At 34.7% G+C, this 21,501-nt stretch overlaps 4 protein-coding genes across 4 annotated transcripts; 2 read left to right on the top strand and 2 right to left on the bottom strand.

Annotated features, from left to right (window-relative positions):
• The first annotated feature begins 485 nt into the window (after window positions 1-485).
• LOC110706737 lies at window positions 486-2,937 on the top strand. Its single transcript, XM_021884693.1, has 4 exons — window positions 486-879; window positions 1,645-1,694; window positions 2,385-2,469; window positions 2,631-2,937. The coding sequence occupies exons 1-4, from the start codon at window positions 603-605 to the stop codon at window positions 2,675-2,677; spliced, it is 459 nt and encodes a 152-aa protein (XP_021740385.1). The 5' UTR covers window positions 486-602; the 3' UTR covers window positions 2,678-2,937.
• A 3,041-nt stretch (window positions 2,938-5,978) lies between these two features.
• Window positions 5,979-8,944, top strand: LOC110706952 (scarecrow-like protein 21). Its single transcript, XM_021884960.1, has 2 exons — window positions 5,979-6,126; window positions 6,982-8,944. The coding sequence occupies exon 2, from the start codon at window positions 7,123-7,125 to the stop codon at window positions 8,521-8,523; it is 1,401 nt and encodes a 466-aa protein (XP_021740652.1). The 5' UTR covers window positions 5,979-6,126; window positions 6,982-7,122; the 3' UTR covers window positions 8,524-8,944.
• Window positions 8,945-9,304: 360 nt separating this feature from the next.
• Window positions 9,305-10,980, bottom strand: LOC110706953. The gene is made up of 2 exons (XM_021884961.1): window positions 10,662-10,980; window positions 9,305-9,938 (listed from the first exon to the last, which is right to left on the bottom strand). The coding sequence occupies exons 1-2, from the start codon at window positions 10,897-10,899 to the stop codon at window positions 9,334-9,336; spliced, it is 843 nt and encodes a 280-aa protein (XP_021740653.1). The 5' UTR covers window positions 10,900-10,980; the 3' UTR covers window positions 9,305-9,333.
• Window positions 10,981-12,364: 1,384 nt separating this feature from the next.
• Window positions 12,365-20,490, bottom strand: LOC110706951 (probable WRKY transcription factor 20). The gene is made up of 6 exons (XM_021884959.1): window positions 19,707-20,490; window positions 18,007-18,198; window positions 17,182-17,719; window positions 16,935-17,100; window positions 15,814-15,972; window positions 12,365-13,167 (listed from the first exon to the last, which is right to left on the bottom strand). Exons 1-6 carry the CDS (start codon window positions 20,022-20,024, stop codon window positions 12,663-12,665), a joined length of 1,878 nt encoding a protein of 625 aa, XP_021740651.1. The 5' UTR covers window positions 20,025-20,490; the 3' UTR covers window positions 12,365-12,662.
• Between the last annotated feature and the right edge of the window lie 1,011 nt (window positions 20,491-21,501).

Raw genomic sequence — 21,501 nt, 5'->3', positions numbered from 1 at the left:
TGCACCATACGCACCCGGGTGCACCAACCATACATTAATATCAATATACACTTATACTTGCAAGTTGCAACCAAAACACAATTAATACGAAGTAATTGTTTAAATGGTAGTTGATCTCGTTGTTTATAGTAATCTTCCAAGAAATGTTAATCTAATCTCTAGCATTGATCATTAGATAACTCGTGTCGAAAATGTAGTACATTTTTTATGTCTCTAACTAGCATTTGTAATTTTGTATAACATTCAAATCCGTAAAATTCACAAAAAAAATTTGTCTAACAATTTGTTTATTGATCTAGTAGTGTTTGAACTGTACTTAACTGTTTATGAGAGAAGGAAATTAGAAACTGAAATTAAAGAGAACAGGTCCTTAATACGAGTATCGTTTTTTTTTTTCCTACCCAAAAAAAAAAAAAAAAAACGATAAATTGGGGTAGTATCGGGCTGGGTCAGTAGGGTAATCGACGTGGTCTAAAACTCAACGCAGCAATAAGTGGTACATACACTCTACAAGTGGGCCAATGGGCCCCAATTAGCAATTGTGTTAATCTTAACCATTCCAAAAACTTGAGGGTTGTTTGGTTCTTCCTTATTCCTAAACAATGGAAACTCTTTCTTCCCTCACTACCCTTCCTCTTAACTTTACTAATTCTTCAAGCAAAATAACTACCCAAACATGTCTTATTAACCCTAGTGGTAAAGTTTCCATTAATATCCTTAATCCTAAATTAAGAAACTCAACAAATCAAGATTATTATTATAATTGTATTAAAGTTAGGCAATTGAAGGTGAGGGTGAAAGCAATTGATGATGTTTCAAGAGTGATTGAAGATCCAATTCAAGCTCAAGTTTCTTGGGAAATCATTGTTGGTTCTCTAGGTCTTTCTTTCTCTCTCTTGATTTTTGCTTTCATAATCGCTTCTTTCGTTTCTCAGTACATGTAACAAGTTGACTTAACTGTACACTTATAAGAAGTCAGCTTATTATATGTATTGAGAAAGATTTTGTATAAGACAGTATACGCATGAATATATACATGATTTTTTTATGAAGATATGTTCTTTCACCAATAGATGAAGCCCGAAAGGATATAATATATGAATATGATGTCTATATTTAGGTATGTACTAAAATAAAGAATATGAATGAGAACGAGAATTGACAATTGTGAACCCGATTAATAATTTTATTACTACTTCGTAGTTGGTCACATTAGAGATTGTATGTTATGAAAACAATTATCGGCATTAGTATCCCTGATTTTTTTTTTTTTTTTTTTAATGCAATCGTGTATATTATTCTCATAACACTGTCTATTATACTTTATGATGCACCTAACTCGATATATATGCTATAACTTATTACTCCGTACAAAATATTACTATTCACGCAAACACAAAATTCACATTAATGTTCATTGTATGTGGGAACTTAAGGTACCACCGATGAACACGTATGTTGAATATATAACATTCATAAAAATCAATTGATCATGCAATTTTTAGGGACCATTTAATTATTGTTTTGGAACATATTTGCATTTGATAAGGAAATAAAAAAATACAAGTACTTGTACCTCATTTGATAGTAGGACCAGAGCACATCAATTTTTACTAATTTGGCATCGATCTATTGTTAATGCAGCTGGAGTAATACCTTTCATTGTTGCGGGAATTGAATTCAGCAAAAGAATTGTAAGTAATTTTACCAAAACATTACACATTTTCACCTTTATTGTAAGTAATTTTACCAAAACATTACACATTTTCACCTTTCTTCACCTACTATTGTACGTTGTAAACCGACATTCTATATAAGATCATGTTCTCTTCATCTTTTTCTCTACGATTACTTGTGAATTGTGATAAAATCAAATATTGTACAAAGTATTTCTTTTCCTTTTATATGGTAGTTACTTGAAATACTTTGTACCAATTTAAAGATTTGACAATAATATAAGAATGATGCCATGATAAGTACTATTGGACTAACATAGTCCAAGTCCAATAAAGAATACTGAATACGTACATATTTGATAGTTAATTATGAGGACATGGGACAATAAAATTAAAGTTACGGACTTGTTGAGTAGGTTTATTAAGACTTTAAATCTATTGGGTAGTGCTTCCAATTATAAAAAAAGTCATGACTTACGTACCAAGATAATCGAATAATATTGGCTACGTTCATCTCCTGTTTTAATTCTTAGGGCCTGTTCTCTTCACCTTAATTTCAGTTTAATTCAGTTCATTTGAACTCGGCTCCAATCAGTTCAGTTTAGTTTTTAATTTTAGTTCAATTCAGTTTAATTTAGTTCAGTAAATCAGAACAGACCCTTAATCACCTTTATTTGATTGAAATGTATGATTAATCTAATGATGCAGGCAGCACAAAGAAGTTGTGAGGTTTGTGGAGGTTCAGGATTAGTTTTAAGGGACAAAAAATACTACTTCAGGTGCCCTCGATGTGGTAAGTGTTCGTTTTCAAAATCTTCGTTGATTTTTTTATACACATTAATTTTTATTGATATTTACAAGCGTACATAATAGTAGTTATAATTATATACATATTGTCACACATTTGATTAATTCAGCTGTAATTTTATTGTACCAATGTTATTACTTTGACAGGAGGTTTTCTACCATGGCAATCTTGGAGAAGATTCTTTTCAGGGTAATCAATTTAGGGGTTGTTTGGTTCAAATACTTGTAAATGACATGTATTCAAATACAGGAGTAATGAAACTAAATAGTGAATTACCAATGTTTTTGAATTCTCTATCTATGTATATATACACGGATACACTACTCATATATCTAGCTACAATATTGATTAACATCATTTGCCCTTGTATAATACGGAGTATAAAGTAGTGATTGAACTCCAATTCATTAACAAACATAGTGTAGCCTATTATTTTTAGTCCATGGAAACTAGAATATCGCACCTAATATTTCATATACAGTATGCTGTAAATGTCAATAAATTTAGTTGATTAAAGTATACATAACAAAATCTTTATATGCTTGGCAAGCTTGTTAACATTCTTGTATACTTCAATCTTCAACCCCTATTATATGTTTGTTAGACCATTAATAATTAGTACTATTAGACAAAGTCCAAGGAGTATTATGGACGTTAAACGCTAGTCAATTGAGTTAATGGATAATTATCCCGGATTTATCATTAATTAAAATGAATTGAGAAAAAGCAAGAGTAATATAGCTAATTAAGGCAGTTGAGCCAGCCAAGAGAAAATTCAACTCAAATTCTTCAAAGAATTTTAGTAAAGCTTTCTACACTGTAAAATACACGATAAAATGTTAGGCCAAAAATAGCTAGTTTACAAGTTGACGTTACATTTATAAATAGAAATCTTAATTTATATTTTGGGTATTAAGTAATTAAAATAAATACAAGAGTATAAATATACGAGTATAATTCTAGAAGTATTAGACTACTATAAATAGTAGTCAGTACACGTATAATTTATAGTTGAGGAAAGAATTTAGAAACCGCGGAATTATTTTTAGAAAGTCAAGAGTCAAAGTTTCTAAACTCGGTTGTACAACAAGTTGCTCGTTTTCAAAAAGTGTTTTCACAAGTTGGTCATTTTATCCGTTCTCATAAACAAAGCAATGAAAGTTGGTAGGACCAGTTTACAACGCAGCTATCTTTTGGTGGGCTTTGGTTGCACGGTTGCATCAATTAATTAAGGAAAGCTAAGCTAAATGACACTTATAAATCATAAGTAATTCAATCAACTTCACTAAAAATGTAAGAATATATGTTGCCAAATAATACATTTTGTTGCTTGTACGTTATAGTCGACACTCTCTTAATTACTAGGTTTAATATGACATGACAGCACAATTGAAATTTAATTAGTTGACTGTTTTGTGTACGTAGTACTCTGTAATTCTGTATGAGGTATTTGAATATGATAATAACTACAAGTTAAAATCTCAAGTTTAATCGAAACCCTCAAAATACGTCACAAAATTGATCTAATGGTTTGATTTGATCGTGGAATGAATTATGTAAAATGAAGATTGTTTTGTTAAAAAAAAAAAAAAAAAAAAATCCTTGTATAACTTTGTGTATCTTATGTCAATAAAATAATGTCAATTTATTTGTAAACTATTCCATAACTTTTTTTTTTTTTTTTTTTTTTTTTGACTAGTCTTGTTTGTTGACAAATATTATTCTTAAGGTATATGTTCAAAATTATGAAACATGCATAGGCACTTCAATTGATTTGATCATCATACCCATATCGGACACGCGATACATTCTTGTATTTTACGGTTACATGATACTTTGATATATTATATTATAAAATATATTTTTTAAACAAACTTTGTTCTTAGTTTATTTATAAATGATATTCTTTTTTTCATTTTACTTGAATATATAATATACTCCTTGAAGTAAAATTTAACAACTATTATTGTTTAACAAAGTCTCCATTTAAGTGACTTTAAAAAAAAAATCTCTATTTAAGAATATATTATACTATTACAAGTATTAACTTACTCGTACTTATATCCTCTACTTTTAAAATAGGGATATTACATACTCTGTACACAATTTATACCGTTCAACTTTTTTTCGGCAAACTTAGGTAAATAAGGACCATATTAGGTTAGGAACGCTCATATATACCTCATATTACATTTGCTCATTAAGTATAAGTTGAATAATGGAACATTACTGATCTCTATTGTCAATAGTTTCAGGCCAATTCATAACAAATTTGGTCAAAATAAAATTCCCAAGTGAATATTCTTCTAAATTATTCATCACATGACAAAAATAACCAAGCAAGAAAATATAAAAGTAGAGTAGCACTAGAATTTCATGAATGAAAAAGTGCTTGACATCTAGCTATTAGTCACATGTCAAAATCTAATAAATAAACAAGAAAAGTATGTTGAATTAACAATTTCTTGGATTAGAAGAGTCGGTAGTCGGTACAAGGTTATAAATCAAAGAGAGTAAAAAATTGGAATATCTTTAGTATGATTCTTATCTCACTTGTAGAGTGGACCATATCTTTGTTAGTTGTATAATAAGATCATCACTTATTGACCACAAAATCTGTTTCTTGGAAACCACTAAATTAGAACCCTATGTTTGACCACATGTCACAAACCCACTTACACCAAATGCTTGCCTCACAAGTTACAACATCAAAGGAAGGTGTCAAATTTTGTTACGGAGTTACCCGGTTTTAGTTGTTTCACTTCGACTTGTACTTTAATCATAAAATAAATGTTAGAGAACCAACTGAACTAAAACTTTAAGTTGATGGTTGAAATTCAGGATCAATTTTAATACTCTGTTACGCCCCTTCACATGAGAGTCTATTAGGCTTGAAGTGTGAGTATAAGATATAACATGAACCCCACCATACCTAGCCTTTAATAATCCACTTTGAAAAGATGGGTGGAAGAGATTCGAACTCGTGACTTTTGTGTCACGCTAGCTCTTGTACCATGTCTCTTGTACTCATGTTAAAGGATTAACTCAACTAAAAACTTAAGCAGATGATTGAAGTTCAAGATCAATTTTAATTTTCAATACTACAAATGATATAACGATTTGAAATGTCTAATACGGAGTACATATATTTTACCATTACAAATGTTTGAATCCACCAACTACATTTGCTTGGTAGCATGAACATTTCCTTACCTCTTCTTTTTCTCAAGAACTGACCTGCAAAGCTAAGATGACTTAATTTACGAGAAGTGCTGATTCAGTAGAGTCTTTCATCGTATATAACTAATACAAGTAAATTTTTTGGAGTATGATCCAAGTAAATAACAATTATGAAACGGAAGAAATATTGTACTCCGTAATAGTTTGGACAGTACACAGGGCGTGGCAAAATGGAAATTTTGGTAGAACAACAAGGTTAAGTATTGTTGTAACTTGTGTAACTTGCACCTCTCCTATAAAAAAGGTTCAAAAGAATCCATCCATCTAAAGATCTAACCGAGTAAATTAGAAACTAAATTGACCTTCTTCAGGCGAAAAGAGAAGCCTATAATTTTATTCATTTGGACTTGAACTTGGCGGCATAGAAGAGAAGCTACAGCTCTAAATTAAACCAAAATTCTGGTTAGTACAAATTCTAAAAAACCCATCTTTCTTAATTCATAAGCTTCAATATGATGTCGGTGTTCTTTGTTTTTACCAAAGATTGAATCTTTGTTCTTAATTTGTAAAGGGTTTGTTATGTCGGTCGTACCTAGCTCTAGGCACGCCGACGCCGATATTAGAGTTAGGTACACCCGAGTGTATAATAAGAGTAATCTTGTTATTTGCACTAGTATGAAATAGGGTTGAATTTTTGAGTAATATGAAGTTTTGTGATTTTATGCTGATTTTTAGCTGGAAATGGGTAGTTGTTTGCTGAATGATAAATGGATATTTATGTAATTCTAGTGATTGTTCTAGGTTTTAAAGATTGAATCTTTAATCTCTTTTCTTTTAGCTTAACTGTAAAGGGATTTTTGGATTTTGTTAGTTCAATTATGGGTTTGATAAGCTGAATTTTTCTGGGTTAGATAATTCAATTTGGTGATTACATGGATTTCAGATTGTTTTTGAACTTTGTTTGATCGGTTCATTTCCATGTAATTTGGTTTGATTTCAATAATTTTAGGTGAAAAGGATGTTTTTTACTGTTCTTAGATTCTGGTTGATGTATCACAATTCTTACAAGAATGTCAAAATTTTATGTTTCAGGAAATAATTGATTACTATTATTCCATTTCACTGTTTGCTTATCATGTTGAATAATATTGTTTGATTTCTCCTGTAATTTTGTGAAATGCAAAATAAATTCTGTATAAAATCACCATGAATAACAGAATAAGCCACTTTGATTCCCATAGTTTCTATTACTGTATATACTGCATATGATTTCGAGTTTTCGACATCAGTTATCTAAGGCCATTCTGTTTGATGCAGAATTTCTAACCAGGAAGTTTGTTCAGAAATAAATTAGGACTCAGGCGACGTTTTCAGTCTTTAAAGGCAAGTATTAGTTGCTGATAACAACTTCATTACATTGTACTTCTTCCAAGATCTGAACCAAGGTCAATATACAAAATGCAGAATCTGAGAAATCTTCAAGGAATATATTGCACCTTTGAATCTTCCTTGTTAAGTGGTGTAGATAACCCTTGTGGATCTCCATCAACCGGAAGCATCTCTGGTAACGGGAGCACAGTTTCACTTTTCGATCCTGAATCCCCTTCAATTGATTCACTTGAAATTGGTAATCTTTGGCATCATCTCAAAGAGCTCGAGTCTGTCATGATGGAACCTACTTCAGATAACTTTTACAATGAGAATTGGCAACAGTTGAGGGAGATGATATCGAGAAGGGAACTTAGGGAGGTACTAATTGCTTGTGCAAAAGCGATATCTAATGATGATTTGCTGACTGCTGGGTGGTTGATTTCTGAGCTACAACATATGGTTTCGGTTTCTGGTGAACCGATTCAGAGATTGGGAGCCTACATATTAGAAGGGTTGATTGCGCGATATTCTTCTTCAGGAATCTCTATCTACAGAGCCTTAAACTGTAAGGAGCCTACTAGCAGTGAATTCCTCTCTTATATGCAGGTGCTCTATGAAGTCTGCCCCTATTTCAAGTTCGGGTATATGTCAGCTAATGGGGCAATTGCTGAGGCACTGAAGAATGAGGACAGAATTCATATAATTGATTTTCAGATTGCTCAAGGGAGTCAATGGGTTAGCCTTATCCAAGCATTGGCAGCTCGGCCTGGTGGGCCCCCAAGAGTTCGTATAACAGGCATTGACGATTCCACATCTGAATTTGCTCGTGGAGGAGGACTTAACATTGTCGGAGAGAGATTGTCCATGCTTGCTAAGGCATGTAACCTACCATTCGAGTTTCATGCTGCCGCACTTAGTTGTGGCGCTGAGGTAAAAGTTCAAAACCTTGTTTTGAAATCTGAAGAAGCCTTGGCTGTCAATTTTCCTTTCTTACTGCACCACATACCAGATGAGAGTGTTGGACCTCAGAATCACCGAGATACATTATTGAGGCTCGTTAAGAGCTGGTCACCCAAGGTGGTTACCCTTGTTGAGTATGAGTTGAACACAAATTCAGCTCCTTTTTACCCTCGGTTTCTTGAGACCCTTGAATATTATTCTGCAATTTTCGAGTCAATCAATGTTACCCTCTCAAAGGATCGCAAGGAACGGATCAACGTTGAGCAGCACTGCTTAGCAAAAGAGATTGTCAACATCATTGCATGTGAGGGTGCTGAAAGAGTGGAACGGCATGAGCTACATGGGAAGTGGAGATCCCGGTTTACAATGGCTGGGTTTAAACCATATCCTCTGAACCCACTAGTAAATGCTACTATCAAAAATTTATTGCAGAAATACAGCAGGTGTTATGGACTTGAAGAGAGAGATGGAACTCTTTATCTTGGGTGGATGAACCGAGCTATGGTTACATCTTGCGCATGGCAATGAGGTTCAACAAAGTGTTTGGAGGTTTCCTTGAGAAGGGCTGAGGCATTTGATACCTGGGATTCTATATCAAGCTTAAAACTCTTAACTCAGGCTGCTATCTTTCTAGAGAGATTCGAACCATAACTATTATATGCCCAAGGCAGAGGTGTTATTGGTGGAGCTCCTAAATATTATTTTCGTCATAAGAGGACTTCCACTAGCTGGGGACTTCAAGTCTTCAACATTACTCACTTGGAATTTGAAACTGATGGTTTGGACTTGAAGCTTATACTGGAAAGAGTGCATGCTCATCTGGATCATTTGCTTGCTGCTGTCCTCACTGATGTCAACACATTTCTCAGCTCGGAATGCAGTGTGAACATCATACTGGCGGTGAAGCTAACTCAGTGGCAGATAATCTAGCCAGGTTTGCCTTCTGTATGAAAGATGAATGGAAAATCCACTTTGTCGTAGTGGAGGGCAACGGAGCTACCTGTGTTGCTGACCTACAGGCTGCAATTGAAGGTTCTCACATTACACGATACTTATCTAGATTTTGACAACTGATGGCTCAAATTCTTATGTGTTAAATTTTAGTTAGGTCCTAGGTTCTGGTTATGTTTAGCCTCTTTTCTCCTTCATGAAGCAGTGAGAAGTTTTCAAGCTTTCCTTCGAATCTGTACTTGTGTAATGGCATTAGGAAACCCCCTCTGTACAAAAATACAAGTAGCTGCTGCAGGAATCCAAAACTGTTATGTTTGCTATCCAATTATAATTGTTATTATTTCTAGCTTTTGTACATGATATGTTGGGTGAATGAATTAATCTAACTTAGTTTAATACTACAACAAAGCAAGGAAGTACAGCATTAGGGCTTTTCACTATCAGATGCTCAGACTTGAAACAAAAGCCTCTATAATTTCTAATCGAATCGTACTCTTCACTTGCTCTATCATTTGTATTTTTTATTCTCCCTGCTATGATCCTGCAGATAATCACTGCCCTTTTCGAATTCTTTCCCTTTAGAACTGCTTTCATACTCTCCCTCAAGGCCTCACTGCTAGTACATAGTTGAACCCCGAACCTTTTTGTGTACTTCATGTCGAAACTAGAGCATATAGTCCTGCATAAGTTACAGTAAGAATGGTCACAGGGTCCTGAAATCAGCTCTGATTGTCTGCTGTGGCAAGTCATGGTTGTGACATAGAAACATAAGAGTTCATTCCCATCGACCAAGCTCCTGGGTTGCTTGTCTCCTGTCTCCTTAGCTTTCTGCTTCACCATGTCCCTATACTTCTCAAACTTCTCAAGTACTTCTGATGAGTTCTTCACCCTGAATACATTTCTGATCTTCGATATTTTCTTTGCCGGGTTTGTTAAAGCATCTCCAAGGATCTTTTCAATGACTTTCCTTGATGGGTCTCCTACACCAATTTCTGTAAAATGCAAATTCAAGTTAGACTTGCATTTTCCTATAGTGAAATATCAAAACTGATGCTTAGAAGCAGTAATTTAAGAAATCTGAAGCTAACACTTCAATAATTGTCAGTAAAACATTTCCTAACCTCTAAAATGACATCCTAATTCACGACCCTTGAAACCTCATAGACTATAAATTAATGATGTAGTACTCAAATTCTTCATGCTCTATCCAACATTCTAACCCTTTCGGCCTGATTTGACTAGAAGCTCGAAAAATACATATCATAGCTATACAGGTTGAAGAGAACATAATACTTCTTCCAGCTTCAAGCTAACATTTTTCAATCATGATTGTCCCAGCTCTAACTTAAAGTATAACATTTAATACTTTTCCCTAAACTATTTATCTGTCAAATTCTACACCAACCCACATTTTTCTCTCTAGAGTTGTATTTTAATGTGAAACTAAGTCAAATCACTAAAAGTTACTCAAAATCTAGTGCTGAACACGCTCTGTATGTCTACCTTGTTTAATTTTGAGATCAAAGCTAGAATTGAATCCTACCATGAGTTTTATTTATTAAAAAAAAGTAGGGCTTTCTCTAATCCCCTCTCATCCCTTCCCCTTCATTCTCGAGGGTTAACCTATATAGATGAACCTTGAGGGGTCCGGTTCAGTAAGATCCTTCATCTTATCAACAGAAGATAAAGAAAAGTTAGATGTGTCACTGGGATACCTTTGAAGCTGCTAGAAGGGGCAGTTTGCTTGTAGCTTATAACACTCTCCATCACTTTACTACCAATGAGAACCTCATGTTCATGCTTATCCTCCTCGAGTAGGTCTAGGCTTCTTTGCTTGGAGAGTTTCTTTGGCCGACAAATGACATCGTTCATCTTGTTCCTACAACTGTTGTTTAATGAAATCCACATAGCTTGCATTTTTATCTCCAACTTTCCTCTGCCTTCAACCTGCATTATTTGTGGTATGAAATTATGAATGTGTTAAATTGAGAGGTTAAGATTACCAAACTTGGCTAAATTGCATCAGTTTGTAGAGTAGAGGGAAAACCAAAGGGATAAAAACAGAAGATATTAAAGGAATTTGTACTTTTCATATAATTAGCCATTAAATCCACCTCATTGAAGACAAATTTATATTGTTTCTTTCTTGAGCAAGAAATAAAATTGGTACATCATATCCATGCAAAATGTTTGTGTTTACTATAAGGTAGGACCTCTTTGGATATAAATACTAGGGACTATTCTTGCTCTTCATATTCACATGTTAATGTGTTACTTACCTCCTGTCTCAGCATTTTGGTCTCAATGTGTCTTTTATGTCCGAAATCAATTATGAACGATCACATTAGAGCAACTCCAATGATTAAGGGAAGGGGTTGCGAATATTTAAAATATCAAGCTAGTAGCTATACCAGTAATAGTTAGAATAGTCTTCACTCAATACTAAATTCTAACTCACCTAGGGAAATAAAATAAGAAAATTGACTATCTAGACATGATGATTTGTGGCTACAACATTATATGTTGCGCTTGTGCTATTAGCTTCCCAATTAGAGAATTGGTGCTAACTATTCACCTGATTTTTACTTATCTGAATTATTAGAACTTATTTTAGTTATAAATTGAACTTGGATAGCCTTGATTAACCCTTATCACAACTTATCTGAACTTATTTTTCCTTAACTTATCTTATTTGAACTTATTAACCCTTATCTGAAATTATTTTTCTAAAATAAGTGGAAATAAGGTGAACAGACCATATACAACAACAATCATAAGTTCATAACTACTCATATTTGCTACAAAAATATCCAAAATGAGAACAGTAGTAACCTCTCAGCAGTGTATCATATATTCATATTCTCGTCTAAGATTTTGTTATTGATTGCTTTCGAATCTTTTTCGTAAACGATGTAGATAATTATGCTGCCAATGGAATGTATAGTTTATAATCTTTTTCATAGGAATACAAACAGTTAATCAAGTTTATGTCAATTTCGTGTGTCAGACATGTATGTGCTGCGCCTGCAAGTGTTCTAGTTGGACAATTGGATGGTGTGTTCGTGCTTTCTATGGTAAGCGGAGTGCTAGCTGTGCAGCCTGTGCTACTAGTAGTACAAGTGCTTTGACAAGAAGGGTTTTGTTTGGAGGGGTGGCAAACGACTTGGCAATTGAACCCATCCTTTTCGCTCGGGACTTGCTGTGGTCCTGCAAAACAAAACTGTTGGGACAAATTTAGATGGTCACTCTTCAAAATTACAGGAAATGTTTTGTATGGTACGAGTAATTGGTAAGCGATAAAACAAGCTCTATTTTCTATCCCGAAATCACAAAGGAAAATTGTATATCACAGATATATAGTACGGAGTAATAAGTTTTTAGTGAAATCAAGGTCCAAAATAGCAAATCTACTAAACAATTACTCTAAAAAAGGACCCTTTTTTCATTCATTTCAAACAAATATATTCTTGATCTCTATTGCTCGTTTACAACAAACTGTACACAAGCTCTTGGCTCGGCTGATGAAATTTACCGTCTTTTCTGGTTGTATAGCCAGTTGAAATGGAAAATAACCATTAGGAATAGCTAACAAGCAACGAGAATTTGATTTCACTAAAATTGCGATACCTAGCCATCCTATGCAAATAAAGATATAAATAAAACATATAAAGAGAGAAGAAAAAGAAATTGTCATATTTTCGATTCCTCTTCTTAATCTAGGGACCCATGAGTATTCTTCCCATGTTCTGCTGATATGAATTAGTTGATGAGTGATTTACAGGCTGATTTCCAATACTATGCCCTTGACTATGGTTTTCCCTAGAACCATACAGCACCATACCACCATTTACATAACCAGGAAAAGTCGACATTGGATTTTGTTGAAGCAACAACAGATTATGACTGCTAAACTGGGGCTGGCCAGGTAAATGCTCACCACCCATAGCTTGCTGTTGCTGATGACCAGGGACGAACCCAGAGCCTGACCTGATCCCTACACCAAGATCAAGGCTTACTGCATCATTGCCTTCTCGTGACCCCATCCTTGATGCCATACTTTGTGCTTGTGGGGCAGCAGTGTCGTGACTACTATTCCGAGCTGTAGGTACTTCGTGATTGTGTTTCCCCTCATATGTTGTTATGACAGCTTTTGGGTCATGGGATGCCCTTTCAACATGTTTCCGAACTGGGCATCCAGGATGAGTGCACTTGTAATAACTCCTGCATAAAAAGAATGGGGGACGGTAATGCATTTAGTAAAGCGGAAGCCCAAAGTACGAGCCAGAAAACTATTTAAAAAAATTGCACAATACTTCCTGTGAAGAGACATAAGATAATATTGCTTTCCTTCCCAGAAAAAACCCTAATATAAGAGTGATTCATATTCTAAGGCTTCAGCCCCAAAAAGGTAAAAAGCTCAAGCATGCACAGCCAAGCTCATGCAGTAACAGAGAGGTGTCCAGTAGATCTTTCAAGTCAAATGCAGCTATTTTACAATGACACAGCTTGCCCTATATCCAAGGCCAACAACAAGTACTGAATTTTACTGCTATGCTAAATTTATATATCCAGCACTCAGGTACAAAGTTCACTGCAGTTAGATTTTCTTTGACTACCCCTCCCCTTCCCATGCCTTTCTCAGTTCTCGAATTCATTTTCCGCCAAACAAAATCAAAGAGCAATTGAATGAGGGGAGCAAAAGCAAAATTAGAAGCAGAAAAGAGAGGAATAAAATCTTGCAAGAAATTAACAATTTTTTTTTTTTTAGTAGGATGTTCTGATCATTTCATTCAGTTACAAAATTCAGGGGAATGAGAATGTAAAGGATAAAATATAATTTGTTTTTATGGATTATTGAGAATGCAAAGTAAAGAGTTACTTGAAAAATTACAAAAAATTGAACCATGGGAGGAAAAAATATTATTGACTGTGGTGGTGGTGGTGAAAGTGGTTCAAGCCTTGATCTTTCTGAATTGCAAAATGACTTGGGCGGTTGGGCCTAGCCAAGCCAAGTGGAATGATCATTCATCAGACTACTCAACATTAATATGTTTCAGGGATTATACTTCGCCATTATATCTACTAGTTTATCAATTGGGCCCAGGAGAATTTAGAGCTTTCTTTAAAGTAGTAAACCAGCAAATCAACATGTATTTCTAATGTGACTGTCTGATATCAGGACAATAAATTTTTGAACTTGGAAATTGGTTTCATAATCATCTTGTCACTGCATCAATGTGACCGTGTCTGATATCAGGACAATAATTTTTTGACAATCTATAGTCTATACTCTATACCCAACACACTACACACTTACCCATGTGCCATTCTGACAAAAAACTTACAATCAAGGACACAAAGTTCTTGGCTTATCATGATAATGTTATGCTTTTCCTAATTTACTTATTCCTACTACCTTGTTTCTTTTCAAAAAATTGAAGATGTCCCATTAGGAAAGCCATATAAAGCAAGAACAATATCAAGGCTGTAAAAACTTAATTGTCATCAGCAAATTAAGTCATCTTTATTGTTCTCTTCATGTTCTGGAATACACTCTCAAAGTCAAAGGCAACACTGCCCTTCATCACTCGACTACTCCGCCACAGCCAATAATTTCAATACTGAACCCTGTTTTTGTCGCTCTAATTAAATATCTGAGCTCCACCAAAAAAATTGGTGCAGTTTTTACAGGTTCTGGTTTATTTACCGTTCTGTAATCAACAAAAATATTATTCATAACCACATCCACAAGTGGTTTATAAGCTCTAAAAATTACTTAAACTATGTCTAAAAAAAGGTCCCCTCCCCTCCCCCACAAACACACTTCCCTTTCCCTAATTTGTCAGTCATGTATTAGTTTAAACGATTATGTTGTAGTGCAATAATATATCGTAACCTTTGACATCTGGGACTGTCATGACACTTGAGTTCTCATACAGTATTCATTCCCAGGCAGAACTGAACTTGATACAGACATTAACTCTAGCACTAATTTCAACTGCTAAGTCCTACAGTTCATCATAGCTTATACTAAATGCCTAGGTCTATTTATTAGTTTCATATCTGGTCAGCTGGTCCCCAGTGATTCATAAAAACTAGCAAGACAACTAGTTAATCCATTCAGTGAGTTGATACAACTTACACTTTGTTTAAAAAGAAGGAAATGGAAGGAAAAGAAGAGAAGAGAAAGGGAGGAGGACAACTCTTGTTTGGGTAAAAGATTGGAGGAAGGGGGAAAAGGAGAGGGAGGGATCCATTTTCCTTTTCTCTTTAACAAGCATATAATAATCCCTTATAAACTGGAGAGATTTGGAGGGAAATTGGAGCTCACCTTTCCCCCTCCCTTTCTCCTCTTTCCCTCTCCATCCTTTCCTTCCTTCTTGATATCCAAACAAAGCGTTAAAAGTCTCTCTATCTAAAGGAGGTAAAGTTGAAAGACCATTTCTAAATTGACATTGTTAGGAATATGTTGTTTATGAATCTTCCTACATTTTCTTTCACATTTTATAGATATACTCCATATACTTTCCCCCAATCCCCACCACCAAGAATTGTCCTTGGGCTATGGGGTTGCAGGTAATGGCTGTATAGATTTTATTTCAAACACTTGCAGATAGAGGCAAGCTAGAGAAAGAGGCACTCTAATAAAGAAACAGCCTCCCTGGTTTTGAACAAAACTGCCGTTGAAAAATAATGAATCATGTCAAGCCAGGCTTAGGAAAAGCCATTTAGAAATTAACAGGCAATGCCTTTTAAACTAATATATAAAACCACATGCCCTCATGCAATGGTGCACACACATATAGCTGATTTATAAAACTGCATGGAGAAGTGATAAGGTACAGCCAATATGGCAACAAGACATACCTTGGATTAGGGTTTCCTCTCACCACTTTCTGACCATACTTGCGCCAGCGGTACCCATCATCAAGAATATCAACCTCACTCACTGTTTGAACAACAACACGAGGTTCTCGAATAGGCTTAACTACTGAATTGATATCCATTTCACCTATTTCCATCCTCCTGGTAAGACATATCATTAGTTTATTAGCTTAATTACTGAATTGATGTCCATTTCACCTATTTGCAATTTTCAATCTTCGTAACAAATATCATAAGGGGGCATTTGGTCTAAATTATTCAACATAGGGTAATGAAATCAACAAGGCTGATTACCTTAATTGTCAGTTATGTCTATTTGGTCATTTTCTTTCCTCCACTCAATTACCTCAAAGTCCTCTACACTCATATCCCCCCCACCTCTCTTATGGTTTCAATTACCCTTTCTCTCCTCAACTACATAGCCATCATTGACCACTACTTTGACCACCACAACCACTACTTTGACCACCACAACCACACTCACCCAACCACCAACAGTTTTACCCAATTACCAGAAACCCACCCCCACCACCAATCCACCATGAAAATCATCTCTACCACCAAAACCCATCCCCACCCATCTAAAACCTACCCAAGCCACCATGAAATCAGCCTTTAACCGACAATTACTCAACCCCACCAACCCAAAAACTACCACTACCCATCCAGAAAACTCTACACCCATGTACCGCCCATCCAAAAACACCTGTACAACCTTAAATAAGCCTTCACTTACCACTTGCCCTCAGTCCCTCACCCACCATAAAATAACCCCAACCACTTGATATAGAAAAGAAACTTTACTTGAAAGAAGGGGTTGAACCGATGGATAAGTGGGAGTTGTGGTGGTACCATGGCGGTGACTGGTGGTGGTTGTGGAAAAAGTAGAAGGGAAAGAGTGGCTATGGATGTGGGAAGAGAAAAAGGTAAGAGGTGGTGAAATATGAAGTGATTACCTTACTAAATCTAAAACAAACAAGACAAATTTGAGGTCTAATCTTTCATTACCCCATGTTTTCCTTTCCCCTTCTTTAACCAAACACCCCCCCCCCAGTTTATTAGCTAGCATATATTTGAATGCATTAAATTTAAGCGTATAATACCTCCTCTTTGCGTAAGGATCATCATCATCAGCATCTTCTGTAATCCTATTTAACTGGTTAGCGCCAATTTCTCCACTATTGTCATTAGCCCCACCAGGGGATTGGTCAGGGGTGCCACCTGGCTCATTGTTATTCGCGGTTTGGCCATATGAGTTTGCAGGCATTCCTGCAATATCATTACAAGAGAAGGTAAATGGTGTTAGCTACATATAAAGAGCTGACTTCATATGAGCATTGTCTCAATTACCTTCTTGACCATTAAACGGAGTAACTCTGTCAGACTTATCTTCAAGTGCAGACAGCATAGATCCAGCAGGGAGTCGGCGGTTAGGTTGAGGTTTTGGATGATCATGCTGGCCCTTGTATATAATCTCAGTTATCGTCCCATCAGGTGATCGCTCAAACAATTTTTTAACTTCACAGTTTGGATGAGTACATTTATAATAACTTCGCGGAAATTCACTTCCCTTGACAAGCTTCTGTCCATACTTCCTCCAATTATATCCATCATCTGAAGTTCGCTCAGATACTTGAGAGCCTAATACTTTCTGCTCAGATGGTGGTGTTTGACCTTCATTATTAGATTCAGATTTTTGATTGAATTCGTTGGAATCAGCTTCGGTGGGTAAACCAGAGGATGGAGGTACCATAGTTGGTCTCTGTTCATTTACAGGTGCCGGTTCACTTTTAACTGCAACAGGTGGATCAGATGACTGAGGTGGACACTCTGGCTGGACTTGGTTAGCTTGCCCAGCTTGCTGTTGAATCAGATCGGAGGAAGAAGCCTAGTTTGCAACAGAAAAAATGAGGTAGGATACTAAACATATTATGATGGAGCTAGGGGGCAGGTTTTTTTTTTTTTTTTATAGTATATTTGCAGTCAATCCTCAAAAATTCTAAAACAACAACAAAAACTACTGGTAAGAGTTTAGTGCAATACGTATTGCCATAGTTACAGTCAACACATGTAACAGAACTATAAAAGGGGGGATTACATTCAACAATTTGTTATAGAATAGTAGTTCAAGCAAACAAAAGTTTAAAACAAAAAATCTGACGGAAGTATATTTACCAAAGATCCTGAGAATGCAAAGCCTCCAAAAGAATATGATCCTGTGTTAGGTTTGAACTCAAAGCCACTTGATTGAGAATTATCAAAGGTGTTAGAGCTATTAATAACAGATGGGTATGTGGTGGACCCACTAGATGAATTCTGCATCATTTGCGGCTTGAAAAAGGAACCAGTTGTTGGAGAAGGTTCTCCCTGAAATATATAGAGTTTATCAGCACAACGATTAGTTTTTCTATCTCAACGCCGCATCAAACTAAACCAATGCAGAGTTTTTAGCAAAACAAAACAAAAGGACCAAGCAACAAAAAGAAATGGAGATATAAAAAGATGGGGCTCTTATCACAGACAAAGAAAAGAGGACAGAGCTACCACCCTAGTTATCAATGTTTCAGTGAACTAGCATATCACTATATAGGTTTGACATATTTAACAATTGGAAACAAATCCACAACACTGAAACATAGCAAATGCGGCAAATTCTAAAGCATAATCCAGGTAATCAGACAACGGTAACTAACATGGAACAAAACTTTTCTCATCAAGGCATATCAAGAACAGTTGAAAAAAATTGATACTCTTACAAAAATATCTTAATGTGGTATAAAAATGGCAGTGAACCGTTGGACATCCAATCACGAAAAACAGAACAAAGACAGCCCACAGAGAAACAAAAGCAACAGCACCAAATGGAAGTAAAAAAGGCAAAAATATTCACTCTTTGTGAAGAAACAACGCTGCGATTTGAACAAAGAACTAAACCAAATCAAAAGGCTCAACACTTGTAAAGATTAAAGGACACAAGCATATTCTCAACAGGAAACAAAACCCTTTAGAATAACAATAGAAGATGGCACAACAAACCTACGTAACGAGCATCAGAATCTACACTCCCCTCCATTAACCCATTTTCTACAATTCTTTTCTCCTTCCATTACTGAGCACTTGTCTAAACAACGATTATCTAATAAACACATGAACAAAGCACCTCAATTTATGCTCTCTTTAATTCTTCCCCCCCTCGCCCCATCGTTGTTCTTTACATACATGAATCCCCAAAAAAAAAATTAAAAAAAAAAAAAAAATCTATACTTCATATTAATTAGTTTAAAATTAAGAATCTTACAGCCCATCAACATCCCAAAAATTCCCCACTAGAAATAATTGAAATGACTCAAAATTTCATAACTTTTCATAAGATTTTTAAAATATCTTCCTACTGCAAAAATAAAATATAAAAATTCCCAAAAACACAAAACCTCCATGAAATGACAATGTTTCGAATTCGATTCACCAACCTAATTAATTTTTAATACAAAAATAAAATCAACCACAGTAATATAGCTCAAAAAAATATCATTCAAGTAACTAATTCGTATCATTTTGCCCTCGTTAGTAAAAAAAAATCACCAAATTTAAGCTAAGAAACTACTTACAAACACCGATTCTTACAAATTTACCAATTTAAATTCAGAAATAAAAAAATAAAAAACACCCAATAAATTCTAATAAAACCAATTTCATGCATATCATTTAACCTAAACTGTCTTAAAAAAAAAAACTGTCCTAATTCAAGGAAAATTTCATCAAAATCAAATTCCAAACTACCCAGTACATAAAATCAAATTAAGCTCATAAAAAATAAAAAATTTACAATAAAAAACAAAAATTAAGGAGAGAGAAAATGAAGAAAAAGTAAAAACCTTGAGGTTGGAGAGGAAGACAGGGGACTCAAGAAACGACGTCGGACTGAACATAGGAGGAACTGAAATGCAAGACGACCTTGAGATCGGAAGTTTCGCCGGCGACATTAATTTATACTTTGCATTATTATTCAAATTATTATTATTATTATTATTAATTAAATTATTATTATTATTATTGTTGTGAAATTGGGGGTTTGATGAGGTGGGTTCGGAGGAGGTGTTGTTGCGAATATCAGAGGCGTCAATGGAGGCGATCATCAGACCGCCGGAAGTCGCCGGGCATTCGCCGGAGGAGGAGGTCGGAGGGGCGTCCATCAGAGCATCGACGGCGAGGGGTATTTTGGGGATTTCGAGAGAGAAAGAGGAGAAATGAGAAAGCGAAGAGAAGAGAGAGAAAAATGAGAAAGAGAGTGGGAGACGTGAGAGTGTTGACTAGTTGCAACGGATCTACAATTTGTGGGGTCTATTCTACTTGTGTAATGTAATGAAATAAAACGCTTTTTTTTTTTTTTTTTTTTTTTTAATTCACTTTTTGTATTTTTGTTAGGGGTGGGAAATTAAAAATATATAAATTACAATAATTAGAGGTATTTTACTCCATAATAGATTAAAAATATCGAAATTGGGGGTTTGATGAGGTGGGTCAGAGAGTGTGGCAAGATGTAATCCCGACTAGCATTGTTGATGTAGCTTTGGCTGATTTATCTAATTAATTCCTTTTGTGGATTTTTTCAAAAAAATATCGAAAGGTTAAGCTATGATTTGTCCTATTTCAAATAAGATAAATTGAGTGAATTATATGCACTTTTAGGGGTTGTTCTGATTTACTGAAGTGATTGGAGCCGAATTGAAATGAATTATTTATAAGAGATGTGTAAGACTGATATATTTTATAACTTGTATTGATGTCTGTGATTATTCATACTAATTAATTTTAGATGTGTAAGACTGATATAATATTATATGACTTCAAGCTCTCATTTTATTTTATGTTTTGATGGGAATTGAAGCTTTCATTTTTATTATACTACTTCTATTTTAAATTGTTTGCAATGATTTAGACATTTTTTTACTCAGTATATGTATCTATTACAATTTATGCACTTCGTATATGATTTAATTACATTGTTTGAGACATATAATCTAATTGTAGCATTATTACAAATTAAATTTAAAACCCTATAATGTAAAATTGAGACCTTGGTGCATTTCATGCACACAGTCTATTAACAATATTTATCATGGTGTGTTTAGCATAAAATCACATATATCATGTTCTATTATATTCTTTGAGGATACATGCAATGCCAACATATGTAAAAACAACAAGTTTTCCATTTATCTTTAATGAGTTTTATTATTTATCATAGTAGCAAACTGCATCAACATTTCAAGCTCACGAATAATATCACATGTGTGTAACAAAATTCTATTTACCCTACCTCTTTAAAAGTTGTAAATTAGTTCTTTTCAAATACATACCAAAATTAGCTTTTTAAGATAGTGAACCGTTTTTTAAAATTTAGGTATGTATCTACTTAAGTCGAATGCCTATAATTAAACAACTTTTTGACAGCTCATCACTAACAAATAGTCGATACGAGTAACAAGCTATAAAGCAATCAACAAATTTTACAAGTTTACAACAACTAAGATTTAATAAAAACTTGTTTAACTGAATATGCCTAAAAGATAGGGAAAAAAAGGAGGAAAAAACTTTAAGTTATGCAATTTTTCTCTTAACTATAACCAACCAATTGTTTCTCCATCTTATGACATGCATACATGTGTA

The sequence above is a fragment of the Chenopodium quinoa genome, unplaced genomic scaffold (genome assembly GCF_001683475.1).
Source record: "Chenopodium quinoa cultivar QQ74 unplaced genomic scaffold, ASM168347v1, whole genome shotgun sequence".
Classification (NCBI taxonomy): domain Eukaryota; kingdom Viridiplantae; phylum Streptophyta; class Magnoliopsida; order Caryophyllales; family Amaranthaceae; genus Chenopodium; species Chenopodium quinoa.
The sequence above is the reverse complement of the archived record's forward strand: the minus strand, read 5'-3'. Positions and strand labels throughout refer to the sequence as shown.

Coding starts and splice junctions, on each gene's coding strand:
- LOC110706953 (XM_021884961.1), bottom strand. CDS start 10,899: ATGCAGGTTGAAGGCAGAGGAAAGTTGGAGATAAAAATGCAAGCTATG. Junction 9,939..10,661: donor CCCTTCTAGCAGCTTCAAAG/GTATCCCAGTGA, acceptor TGCATTTTACAG/AAATTGGTGTAGGAGACCCA.
- LOC110706737 (XM_021884693.1), top strand. CDS start 603: ATGGAAACTCTTTCTTCCCTCACTACCCTTCCTCTTAACTTTACTAAT. Junction 1,695..2,384: donor TTGAATTCAGCAAAAGAATT/GTAAGTAATTTT, acceptor CTAATGATGCAG/GCAGCACAAAGAAGTTGTGA. Junction 2,470..2,630: donor CTTCAGGTGCCCTCGATGTG/GTAAGTGTTCGT, acceptor TTACTTTGACAG/GAGGTTTTCTACCATGGCAA.
- LOC110706951 (XM_021884959.1), bottom strand. CDS start 20,024: ATGGACGCCCCTCCGACCTCCTCCTCCGGCGAATGCCCGGCGACTTCC. Junction 17,720..18,006: donor TTGCATTCTCAGGATCTTTG/GTAAATATACTT, acceptor GTTGCAAACTAG/GCTTCTTCCTCCGATCTGAT. Junction 13,168..15,813: donor AGAGGAAACCCTAATCCAAG/GTATGTCTTGTT, acceptor CTTTTTATGCAG/GAGTTATTACAAGTGCACTC.
- LOC110706952 (XM_021884960.1), top strand. CDS start 7,123: ATGCAGAATCTGAGAAATCTTCAAGGAATATATTGCACCTTTGAATCT.